The sequence below is a fragment of the Kogia breviceps genome, chromosome 3, assembly GCF_026419965.1.
Source record: "Kogia breviceps isolate mKogBre1 chromosome 3, mKogBre1 haplotype 1, whole genome shotgun sequence".
Taxonomy (NCBI): Eukaryota; Metazoa; Chordata; class Mammalia; order Artiodactyla; family Physeteridae; genus Kogia; species Kogia breviceps.
In genome coordinates this window covers 105,179,353-105,191,796 of record NC_081312.1, presented here as the reverse complement: position 1 = coordinate 105,191,796, position 12,444 = coordinate 105,179,353, and the positions used below count along the sequence as shown (strand labels likewise).

Here is a 12,444-nt window from a genome sequence, read left to right as displayed (position 1 = left end):
ATTAAGAATTTCAAGATGGCAGTAGCAGATCATTGAACCAACTACTGGGCGTTTCCAAGTGCATGACCCCGTGTGACTACATAGGTCTCACATCCATAAAGCTGGCTCTGCCCACACCCCTTTCCAGCTGGTGATGGCTCCTCTCCCTTCTCCTGTCCTCAGCTGCTTTCTAGGACAGCTCCTCAGGGCCTCAGGGCAGGACCCCAGGCCCAGACACCTCCAAAAGTCCAGAGCCCTGTTCAGCAGGCACTCAGCACAGATTCCCACAGTCCCTCCGGAAATCGTCACCCCTACACTACCTCTGGGCTGCAGGACACATACACCCTTCTCAAATCAGTGCTTATTGATTGAGCCCCACCTGGCTAAGCCTGTGGAAGAGAGGACAAGTTGATAAACGCTCCATCCCTGCCTTCCAGGAGTTCAGTTTAGCAGGATTAAAACTGAAAAAAGAGTAGGACCAAACACAGATTCTGTGGGTTCAGAGAAAAATAATCATATTTGGTTAGGAAACGAAATTTCAAAAGAGACAGCATAAAGATGGACTTTGATGAGTGGGCAAGATTTTATTAACCCGAGGAGGAAAAGGGCATTCCAGGGAGAGGGCACAGCAGGGGCAAAGGCTTGGAGGTGGGAAGATGCATGGCAGGTTCTAGAATCCTGAGTTATGTAGTTTGCCAAGGCATACTGATGGCCAAATAGTGGAAAGAGACTGGAAGGGAATTTTAGGGTCAGCTGTGGACAGCTCTAAGAGCTGCAGTGAAGTGTCTGTACTCCTGTACTTCCGTAGAGGAGACACTGAGGGGGCTTTAGCTATGGTGCATATTTGGGATCAAAGGGAGAAGAGAGAAGACTTCCTCCACTTGGCCCTCCCAGCCTGCCTTCGAGTACAAAGCCTCACTTTTCTGCAAAACAGGCCGCTCCTACCCAGGGTTCTGGAGCTTATTCAGTCCACCCCTCTCGAACCGAAGTACATCTGAGCTACCCACAAGGGTGCAGCAGCCTGGGCTTCCTCCCACCCTTCCAACGTGGAGGACCCACAATCTCGCGCGATCCTGGCTTCTGAGCAGCAGTGCCCAGACGGTGCTGGAGTTTGAGGTTTCTCTGCCACTTGCTCCCATGGTCCTGTTTGTGGTGGTGATGGTGGTGGTGGTGGTGTTATGGAGGCTGGGGGGTTAGGGGAGGTGGGAGGGGTGCGGAATAGGATCCTGGACTGGGAGTGGAGGCGACTGGGAGTGGGGAAAGGCTCTCATCCCCTGGTGGACCCACTACTCACTTATTTTAACTTTATATTATGTATATCCTCAAACAAATGCAAAAGTAGAGAGATGGTATAATGATTTTCCCAAGTCCCCACCGCCTAGCTTCAACAATTTCCCCCTCTTGGCCAATCTTGTTTCAGCTAACCCTCTCCCACCACCCACTTTAAAGAAGGATATGAGTAGCCTGGGGGTGGCAGAGCCGCCCCCCCACCCAGAGTTGTAGGAGAGCTGGTGCCAAGCCTGCACCACTGGAGACTGGAGCGCCAAGGGGCAGAGTGGGGGCACGGTAGGGCTGGGAGCTGGGCTCACGCTGGGTAGGGGCCGCGGGGGGCGGGGGCGGGGCTGGCGGGGCGGTGCTTGGAGCAGCTCGGGGGTTGGGGGCGCTCTCCCGGAGACTCAAGGCGCGTGGGGCTGGGCGCAGAGCCGCAGTCTCCGCCTTGCAGCTTGGAGTGTGCCCGCTGCGCCGCAGCTGTCCGTGCCTGCCGCCACCTTCCCGCCGCCGCCGCCACCACTGCCAAGATGCCCAATTTCGCTGGCACCTGGAAGATGCGCAGCAGCGAGAATTTCGACGAGCTGCTCAAGGCGCTGGGTAAGCTGGCGCGGACGGCGTGCCCCCGACGGGGAGTAGCAGCCGGCGGTGCCCCCGACCCGCAGAGGGTGGGCTTTAGGGGCCAACACCAGGCAAGAGGGAGTCCCCGGTGCGATAGATTGGGGCGAATTCCAAGGCCCACCCCATCTAGAAGTGGCGAGTAGAGCCCGGGATCCGCGCATCCAGAGAGCATTTGCTGGATGCTTGGCGCTTTCCCCGACGGTTCGGTCTTTATCTCGTGCTGGATAATCGCGAGGAGAGGTTATTACTGAAGTCCTAGGTGGGTCAGGGACTTTAAAATTGGGGACTAAGTCTGAGACCAGGCCCTACCACGAAATACACTGTGCTACTCAGGGAAGGCCGCTTACCCTCTCTGAGCCTCAGTTGCTCACCTCGGGGGGGAAAATAAAATCAGGGCGAGGGCAGGGGGAGGAATGAATCAGTTTTAAGGTCACCATCTATATATAGTCAGAGGGTTTGAGAAGTGCCGGGCCAGTCCTGAGACGACTGGCGGGTGGCGAGGCCCCGTGAGTCGCACCCATTCTTCCCGGCGCAGGTGTGAACGCCATGCTGAGGAAAGTGGCCGTGGCGGCTGCGTCCAAGCCTCACGTGGAGATCCGCCAGGACGGGGATCAGTTCTACATCAAGACATCCACCACGGTGCGCACGACTGAGATCAACTTCAAGGTCGGAGAAGGCTTTGAGGAGGAGACAGTGGACGGACGCAAGTGCAGGGTGAGGCCCCAGAGTCTGGGCAGCGTTCCCGCGTCCCCGCTCCCTAACCGTGAACCGCTTCAGCCAGACGAACCCCCGGCTCCTTTTGCAGCCTGTGGCGCCCTTTCCTTGCGGCGCGTGTGCACCGGCTGTTTGCAGAGAGGATCTGTGCACCGCATTGCCCTGGGCTCAAGAGAAAGGCCTACCCCAACCTCTCCCCAACCTCATCCCTAAGTCGCCTCCCGAGGTGCTAACAGCCGCGCCTAAAGCGCGGGCTCTGGGTTGCACAGCGTTCCTTGCAGGGGCTTCCGCAGCGTTTTGCTGCGATCCTGAGCGCGAGCGCAGCAGGCGGGGGGAGGAGGAGGTTTCAGGGCCACCAGGTTCTCTGGCCGCGAGGCTGCCACGTTTCCTGCCGCAGGTGGAGCGGCAGCTCTCGCGTCCCGCCCTCTCGGGTCCCTGGGCGCCCCGAGAATGCTCTGGATCCAGTTTCAGCAGTCTCGTAGGCCCCGGGACCTCTCCCGCCCACCCTCAGTTTGGTTTCTTAAAGGAAACGACGGGATCTTTCCAAAAGCAAGGCGGATTCTGCCTGGAAAATGGACTAAGTGCTCTCTCTTAGTCCTCAAGGGCAAGAATTCTGTATTTCTTTGTATATCGGTCCCAGGGTGGATAAACGGGTGGACTGAAGCAAGGGGTTGTAAATTCCTTTTTTAGATGGGCAAAAGTTGCATTTGGTTGGTCTCTGGAATAGAAAGGAGGGTTGGCTCCTCATGCATTTTGAGGACAGATGGAAAAATAATTCGCTGCTGCTACCACTTAGCTAAAAAGTGACAAAATGTCTCCCTCCTCTCCCCAAGGTTTAAAAAGAGAACGAATAACATTCCAGAGAGTGAGAAATTGTTTTTCACCTTTCCTGAGTGATGCCTGTCTGATCTAGAGTGGGACTCTCTGGGCATGGGGTTTGGGAGGACACAGAGTCACACACAGACCCCCAGGAGCGCGCTGTCCCACAAAGCAATATTTGGCCCCCAGAGTTAGCACAGCCTGAAAATGATGTCCGGGCTTGGAGCTGGCAGGATTGGAGCCCCAGCCACTGCACCGTTTATAAAAACAAAAGAGCAGGGCTTCCCTGGTGGCGCAGTGGTTGAGAATCCGCCTGCCAATGCAGGAGACACGGGTTCGTGCCCTGGTCCGGGAAGATCCCACATGCCGCAGAGCAACTAAGCCCGTGAGCCATGGCCGCTAGGCCTGCGCGTCCGGAGCCTGTGCTCCGCAACGGGAGAGGCCACAACAGTGAGAGGCCCGCATACCGCAAAAAAAAAAAAAAAAAAAAAAAAAAAAAAAGAGCAGGACAGCTTAGAGGGAAGGTCTGGGAGTCTTAAGGTAGAAGCCCTGGCAATAGGCAGGACTCAATTTGGGGACATCCAATGGTGACTACTGCCAGAGACAGTAATTCTGGTTAAAAAAGAAAAATCAAAGGTTCACACGACAGCCTGGAGAGTGGGGCTTTATCCTTGCCCTGCCTAGTTAATGTGTCCCATGTGTTAGTTAAAAAGCAAGTATGTGCACGTTCAGTACAGCCTCGGAACCCAGCTGTACAGCATTTTGCTTTGTGCAGACGCTGGGGAAAGCTGCAGGGAATCCCTCCTTTTGCCTCCCGCCTACAACAGAATGAAGACCCTTCAGACTTAAAAAAATTTTTTCTAGAGACATGTAACCTGGGAAGTGGCTGTGTTTTTATCCTCAGAGCCAGAGACATTCAGGTTTATCAGAGCAGGCTGTGTGCTGCGTCTGATGAGTGCAAACCGAATGGAAGGCATTATCCCCAAATCCATGCAAGGAACAGAGCTCCTGATCTGCTGACTACAGATGTGGTTACAAATATGGTGTCTTTACCATACTAAAATTTTGTACTTCTGATCTGAGAAGCTTCTTGCCTTGAATAGCCAAATTGCTTGAAGGGATCATCCGTTTTTACATAGATGAATCATTGCATGCCCTCAGTTTTATTCCTGGGGATGTAAAATGTGCCTGAGGCTTTGCTGCTTCGGTGAGTGTGTGTGTGTACTTGTGTAATACAAGGTATATTATACCCCATAAAATCTGCGGTCAGCCCTCTGAATTTGGGCTTGATACAGCACAGCACAGGAGGCTCTGTGCCCTGCTGACAGGGACCATGTGTTGCTTCTCTGCACAGCAATTATTCTCCCACGCTCATTGTTGTCTCTGCTCCTGCTGCCAAGAGTGTAATTAATGTCACTAATGGTTTTCCTGCCCGCAGAGTTTAGCCACTTGGGAGAATGAGAACAAAATCCACTGCACACAAACTCTCCTGGAGGGGGACGGCCCCAAAACCTACTGGACCCGCGAGCTGGCCAACGACGAGCTCATCCTGGTGAGTGAGGCCCCTTGACCCTGAAACAAGCCCGCAGTTCTCCAGATGTTGCCTGTGGCAGGCCTCACGATCATCATCTTCGCTCATCCATTCAGGGAGAGACACTCTTTGCCCTGGGTTAAAATGTGAGCAGAAAGCTTGAGGTGACAGTTTAGGTCAGAGGAAATCATTGTTAGATGTTTGGCAGGAGAGAGGAGTGGCTCAGAGGGCAGAGCAGGGGCTAGAGACAAGCTGCCTTGCCGGCCTCTATACACACCCATGCATCCCTGTGGTGACTTGCTGACTTGCTTAAGCCGGCCTCCCCCCCAAGCCGGGCTCAGAATGCTTGGGCTCTGGGAGGTCCCAGGGTTCACTCTGCAGAAGGGATTCCCCCCGCCGCCCTGCGCCTCCTCATTCCCCATTTTGCTGCCTGGGAAAGATTTCAGAAATTTTAGTATGCCTGCACTGAGAGCCTTAAAGAACATTTTTACCCCCGGACTTATAAACTCCAATTGCCTTTGGGAGCCAGACAAGTACAGTGATGCTAATTTGGGGCAGTCACAGTGTTAACACAATGTGGAGGGTGGGGCCTTTGGAACTGAAGAGGGTGGGCTCTACCTTAAAGGTAATCAGATTAAAACATTTTAAACATCCCTGGTCACACAAAATATACCTGGTGAGGCCAAGTTAGAAACCCCTGTAGTTTAATCACACACCTCCTCCCCCTTTATTTAGGTACAGGGGCAAAGACAGAGGAAAGGACACCTCCCTGCAGCTCTCCCTTTGTGTTTCAGAACAGACCAAGGTTTCCTTGAAATACCCTTCCCCGTCCCCCCAACGCCCCCACTAGAAAAGGGGAATGCTGTTGTGGGTAACCAGGAAATGATATCCTTTGTTCTCCATCAGGCCTGTTGTTAACATCTCAAAGACTGCCTGCCTGCCCCACCCTAGCAAGTGTCACCCTGAAATGTCGGGAAAGGAGGTGGCAAGGAATGCTAGGACAGGACTCGCTGTGTGACCTGGGCATGGCCCTTCCCTCCCTGAGCTGTAAAATGAGAGGTTGGGCTAAAGTTTGATCCCTGAGGTCTCTCTCAGCCCTGAAATTACATGTTTATTTTGCAAGAAGACCCTAAATTGAGCTGTCTCTATTACTTTAACGGAGGCTGCTTGATCTCACTCGCTCTCTCCTCTTGTCCTTCCCTGAGATGATTTCACATACTTTCCTTCATGAGAAAGGACTGGCTTCATTTGCAATCTGGTTAATGTCGTTTCAAGGGCAGGAATAGTTGATGGGGTTGGGGGAGCAATTCGAGGCTGAGACATGGAAATTTAGGAGGAAAAGGCACATATGGTTCATTGGTCCAGGGATAGAAAATAGGGAGATGATTTTAGAGTTCCTGAGTGTAGCCAAGGGTTAAGTAGGCTCCGTGTGATCTGTGAGAAAGTGTGATTTTATTAATCTCAGTAGTATCTGAGCAGCCAGCGCATGGGCCCAATTCTGCTAGGAGAACTCCACCACTTCCAAATCGCCCACTACAGCTCTACCCCTGCATCCTTCCCTGGCTCAGCAGATGTACATATGAGCCTCGAAGGGAGCATTAATCCTTGGCATTTGGGATCTAAACTGTGGGCTTTTGTTCCAAGGGTTATTATCATTAATAAATCCAAATGAAGGGAGATGCTGTCTCCGTATAACAAGAGGAAATTTATTCTAGTTGACTTAAATAAGCTCTCCCAGCACCCCCAGGCTGTAAATTGCCTTCTTTTGAAAATTGAGTGTAGTCCCTTAAACCACTCGGGCACTTTATACAGAGAGTTTCCTTCAGGAACCTCTGAGCATAGTTTGCAGGCTGAGAAGGACATTTCAAATGTGATTGGAAATGTAGCAATTTCTTCGTTTCGTGAAGCCATTTGGTGGCCTGGGGGAGGTGTCGGTCATTCCAGCACAGGTATAGAGTCCAATCCCCAAACTCTGGCCTTCCACATCACACTCCATGGCCATAGAGCTGGAAGAGTTTCGGAAAACTGACAAGGTTCTGAGAGGTCTGGACATCTGAGAGGTGAATTTCCATGGGAACCCCCGCTTCACCTTGCCCCAGCACCCAGCATCATCTGCATTCCTCACTTATGAGGAAAGGGAATAGGACAGAGAAGGTGTCCAGAACAGGTACAGCTGTGCCGGTGTGATCAGAAGTTCCCTACTTAGAAAAGAGGCTGGTGATGAGCATTTGCTTCCTTCATAATCACTAATGACTAGCATTTCCCTGAAACACACATGTTTGAATAACTTACCAACTCATGTTCTCTGAGAGCATCTCATGGTCAACTGAGGGACCCAGGGGAAGATCCAAGTATATTCAAGATCTTAATTCAGGGCTTTTAACCTCAGGCCCCTTTAACAATCTGAAAGATAGGGACCCTCCCACAGAAAAATGTACATCTGCAAACAAACATATCTACGTCAGTCTACAAAGTGGGGAAATTCTGTTTGTTTGTTTAAAAATTTTGTGTTTTTTTAACATACATATTGCTTTCTCTGTTCCAGTTGCCTGTGAGAGAACTAGGAGAGCAGGCCTATGAGTAATTGCTAGTTTTTGGAAGAGTTGAGACAGCTTACTTACAGTGATATCATTTCAGAGGCCAGAAGGAAACCATGCTCCTCCATTCGTGGAATGATTTGTGTCCTCCCCAGCAAACAAACAAACAGTCATAGAATAGTAGCTGGAAAGAACTGTGGGATCTTGTTCAATTGCACCCCTCCCCTCAACTCCCTCCCTGCTCCATCCCCAAACTGTCCAAGAGACCAGAGCAGTGCCCCAGCTCACCCAGCTGTGAGTTGCAGAGCTGGGTCTGGTTGCCAATGACACTGCTTTTGCAGTTGAGACCATGTTTCTAGCTTGCACGTAACCTGAGTATTACTTATACAGCATCTCAGGCACCTCCCAGGTTGGACAGTTGCTACCTGGAAGGTACTTCTACACCCTCTCTGAAGCTATCCCACATGGCTGGTCAGTGCTGAATCCCAGGGCTCCAGCTGCCCAAGCCCCTTGCTCTCTCTCTCTTTTTTTTTTTTTTTTTTTTTTTTTTGCGGTACGCGGTCCTCTCACTGTTGTGGCCTCTCCCATTGCGGAGCACAGGCTCTGGACACTCAGGCTCAGAGGCCATGGCTCACGGGCCCAGCCGCTCCGCGGCATGTGAGATCTTCCCGGACTGGGGCACAAACCCATGTCCCCTTTATCGGCAGGCAGACTCTCAACCACTGTGCCACTAGGGAAGCCCACCCTTGCTCTCTTGAAGTCACTTGAAAAGAGACAGAACCGCTTCAGAAATGTCCAATATGGCATACTCCCCACCACCCACTTCAATTTAATTTAAAAAACCAAAGCCAGGAAACTTGCATTTTTTATGTCAGCATTCCCAGGTTCCAGAAGCAGTGGAAAATTGCATACAACATAATTCTATACCCCTGTTGCCTCTCTGCCAATACAGAGTGTAAGGGAGGAAAAAAAAAAAAAAAAAAAGAAAGAAAGAAAAGAAAGAAAACCCCCTTAGGGCTGAGCATGAACGCCCGGCACAGGAAATTGAATGTCTGTTACAGAGTTTTTAACAGGGCAGTAAGTGGCCTTATTAGCGATCTGCTTTAAACATTTTTGCACAGACATCTGCACTGATTGGTTTTCCTTCTCTGCAGACGTTCGGCGCCGATGATGTGGTCTGCACGAGGATTTATGTTCGGGAGTGAAGGCGGCTGGCTTGCTCCTGCTTTGGGGGTGGATTCATGTTCCCCCGAGGAATGTCATAGTTCTGAGCTGCCAGTGGACCTCCTCTTCCCCAGTATCAACATTAGGTGATCCCGTTTTCCCCACGATAATGCTGTAGTGTTTCCCCCCAAGGCTTCGTGCCTCCGTGTCCCTGGTGCTCCATAGTTTGGCATCTCTATGGTTTCATCAGCCATTAAACTGGTTGTACACACCTCAAGGCTTTCTCCTTCTTTGGACTGACTCTTCCGTTTCTACACAAGGTCATGGTGTACCTGTTGATCCCAGCACTGCATTGGTCTGCGTGGTGATTTCTGCTTCTGCCTGCTGCCCAGGTGCAGTGCTTGGAGCATACGGCAGGGATTGTGAACTGGGCTTCCTCTGATGGGATTCACACTGCAGATCCAGGTGTGCCTGGACCTCACAGTGTTGTCTTTAATTGAATTAGCTGATATATTGGTGGTTCCCAGCAGGAAAGGGAGGGCATATTCAAAAGGGTTAACTGAGGAGAGCTCAGAATGAAGGGACTATTTATACGGACAGGGGTGAAGAGAACCAACAAAGGATGGTGAGACACTCAGAGACAAGCAGCAGGGAACCGGTACTCCCCTAGACAGAGGGACAGAGGGGTCACCAGACCACAAGAGCTGTAGCCTGGCAGAGAGACCACTACCGTGTAGGAGCTGTGGCAGCACACAGAGGAATGTGATCACTGCCAAAACAATGGCCCCAGTATGTGGGTAGATGGAGGTTCAGAGGGTGGGGGGAGAGTCTTTGGCTTGCAACAAGGGCGTTAAACATCCTGACCTCCCAATTTTCAATCTCTGATCTATCTATGCTGCCCACTGGCCTAACCCATCTGGAATCTAGAGGGCAAGAGAGTGGAGAGGGGGAGGGAGGGGGAGGGAGGGGGAGGGAGGGGGAGGGAGGGGGAGGGTGCTGCCCACAAGAGTCACCCTCCCAGGACATAGCCAGGAGAAGAATGGATCCCAACATGCAACAGGACAATAATCCACAGTTGCCAACTTTAACACTTGAAAATTAGATTTTACATGAAAATCTGGACTTCTCTTTCCTTAGGAGAAAAATTGGGAAAATCTGGCATCTCTCATAGGGCCACAGGTGGCTTGGCAGCTTCCCCCTTTTTAAGTGGAACTTACACCCTCTGCCTCCCCACGGGCCCCACCATTGCCCCTGCCCTCCTTTACGTTGCCTGCCCGGCTTCTTGGGCATTTCTCCTTGCCATCCTAGGCACAAGGGTTCTTGGTAAAGCCAGGCCAGAGTTGGCTGATCAACAGTGTTTGGGCATGGATGAAGCCAGAAGACAGTGACCCTTAAAGAGCTCACACCTAAGCTGATGAAGCAGACACCTAAGGCCCAGGTGCCACCACCTGAGTGTATTACCTGACTTCTCACACCTCTGCAGCCCAGAACCCTACTTTGCTCATGGGGGACCTCAGCCTCCTCTCAAAGACTCTATTGCTTACATCTAAGAGGACTTGTCTGACGGCTTCTTGGAGGAAAGGGGCTGGAGTGGGACCCCTAAGGAAGGGGAGGACCTGGGCTGCTATGCAGCGCCACTGGTTCATTTAGACTCAGAACATAGTCCATAGCCTGTTTCTCTTGAATTCTGTTCCTTCTTCATTTTCCAGAGGAAAAGGCGAAGTGTTTCTCATTCCCTCTTGGAACACTGCTCATGGGACATTCACGTTCCATGGAACCCAGCATGGAAATTGCTGCTATCAACTTCAACCTTAAAATATTTGTGTATACACACACTGCATATGATATATAATATACACATACATGTAGGATGAACACCTACACAAAGTATCACTGTCATCAGAATAATCTCACTAAAATGCTGCTCTAAATATGTCACACCCCTGCTCAGTAATCGCCATGGTCTGCAACAGAAAGGTCAAACTCTGGCCTGGACTTCAAGCCCTCCAGGACTTGGCCTCACCAGGTAAAACAGAAAGAATGAGGGCTTTGGTGTCTGTCAGACCTGGCTTCAACTCCTGGCCACACCTTTAGTTTGCAGGTGCTAGAAACCCAACCCCAACCAGCCCCAGCAAAGAAGAATGTACGCTGCTACAACTCTGCTGAACCTTGAAAATATTGTGCTAAGTGTAAGAAGCCAGTCACAAAGGACCACATAGTGTATGATTCCATTTATATGAAATGTCCAGAACAGATAAATCCATAGAGACAGAAAGTAGATTGGTGGCTGCCTAAGGCTGGGGGTGTTGGGGGAAAAGGGAGTAAAAGAGTTTCTTTGGGGAGTGAAGAAAATGTTCTAAAATTGATGTGGTAATAGTTGCACAACTGTACAAATACACTAAAAACCACTGAATTATACACTTTAAATAGATGAATTGTGTGTAATGTGAATTATATCTTAATAAAGCTTTTTTTTTTTTTTTTTTAAGGAATGTACTGACCTCCCTGGTTGTGAGGAATGCTAGGGAAGCTCTCAGGACTCAAGCAAAAGCTGCAGGAGCTGGGCCTTAGGGCCTAGAATCTGAGGCAGAGCCCCTTCCATACCTCTCCCTTCATCTCTTACTCCATTTTGATTTCCTTACAGAACTGGTTCAGGTCACATGACCACCCCGGGACCAATCACAACTGAGGTGAATAGGGTACAATGATTGGCCAGGCCTGAGTCATATGACCTCTCCTGGGCTAGTGGGCAAAACTGTTAGAAAAGGGAGAATAGGGGAAAATGAACTGGTACGCAGGAACTGTGATTAAGCTATCCTCCATGCTGGCTAGCAAACCTTGGGTAAATTATTTAACCACTTTGAGCCTTGGCCCCTTGCTATTGCAAAATGAGGACAACAAAACCCACTTGGCCTGGTTGGTGTGGAGATTAAAGGAGTTAAGGTTTGTAAAGTACCAAGAGCTTTATAGAGTCCTACATAATCCTTGCCATCCAGCCACATGGGTCCAGACCCTGATCCCACTCCTCTGAGCCTCTCAACTCTTTTTTATTTTGAAGGCCACCCACCTCCTTTAGGGCATCTTCTCTCCCTGTCTCTTGCCCCCACATTAGGCTCACAATTACAGACTGCCTTGTGCAGGCAGGGCTCCTATTGTGGTCCTGTGTTGTCATCCCACATCTCCTTGGTTTCTGACATTTTCTGCCAACCAGCCTGTGTGGTCCCGAAGTCCAGGAATGGCTGCTTAAACATCTCTGCTCCCCCCTGACTCTACCCCAGTCCACCACAGGGCTTGGCAAATGGATATTACTCTGTAAACATGTGCTGATTATCTGACTGATGGAGGCCCAACATTTTTTTTTACAAGATCCAAGCCTTCCTGAATGGATGTCCACAAGGAAAGGCAGACGCAGGGAATAAACAACAGTGCTCAACTCAAACACCATCCAACAGCAAGAGTAACCCCTCAGGTAGATATTACAATACACATACCATATTATATCTCAGAGGCAGGGGGGCAGAGATTGCAAGACCCATTTAAAAGAAAAGTGTGAATGGTGAATAGTGCAGGAAACCCTGCTCAGGAGCAGGAAAACTTGGAAGAAGCAAACTTACTGATTGCCTGTCCCAACAGCTGTCCCAAACCCCTCTCTCCCTTGCCCACCTCCCACAGTATAGACTGGGAAAGTCAATGCTTATTCTCCCAGCTTGCACTGTAACTAGAGTTGAGTATGTGACCCAGTTCTGGTCAATGAAACATAAATGGAAGTCTTCTAGGGGTCTTCTGGGAAAGACTTTTTCTTCCTGATAA

General features: G+C 50.5%; 1 protein-coding gene across 1 annotated transcript; it reads left to right on the top strand.

Moving 5' to 3' along the window:
• The first annotated feature begins 1,528 nt into the window (after positions 1-1,528).
• Positions 1,529-8,911, top strand: CRABP1 (cellular retinoic acid binding protein 1). The gene is made up of 5 exons (XM_059058192.2): positions 1,529-1,545; positions 1,703-1,848; positions 2,405-2,583; positions 4,841-4,954; positions 8,625-8,911. The coding sequence occupies exons 2-5, from the start codon at positions 1,779-1,781 to the stop codon at positions 8,673-8,675; spliced, it is 414 nt and encodes a 137-aa protein (XP_058914175.1). The 5' UTR covers positions 1,529-1,545; positions 1,703-1,778; the 3' UTR covers positions 8,676-8,911.
• Positions 8,912-12,444: the final 3,533 nt, after the last annotated feature.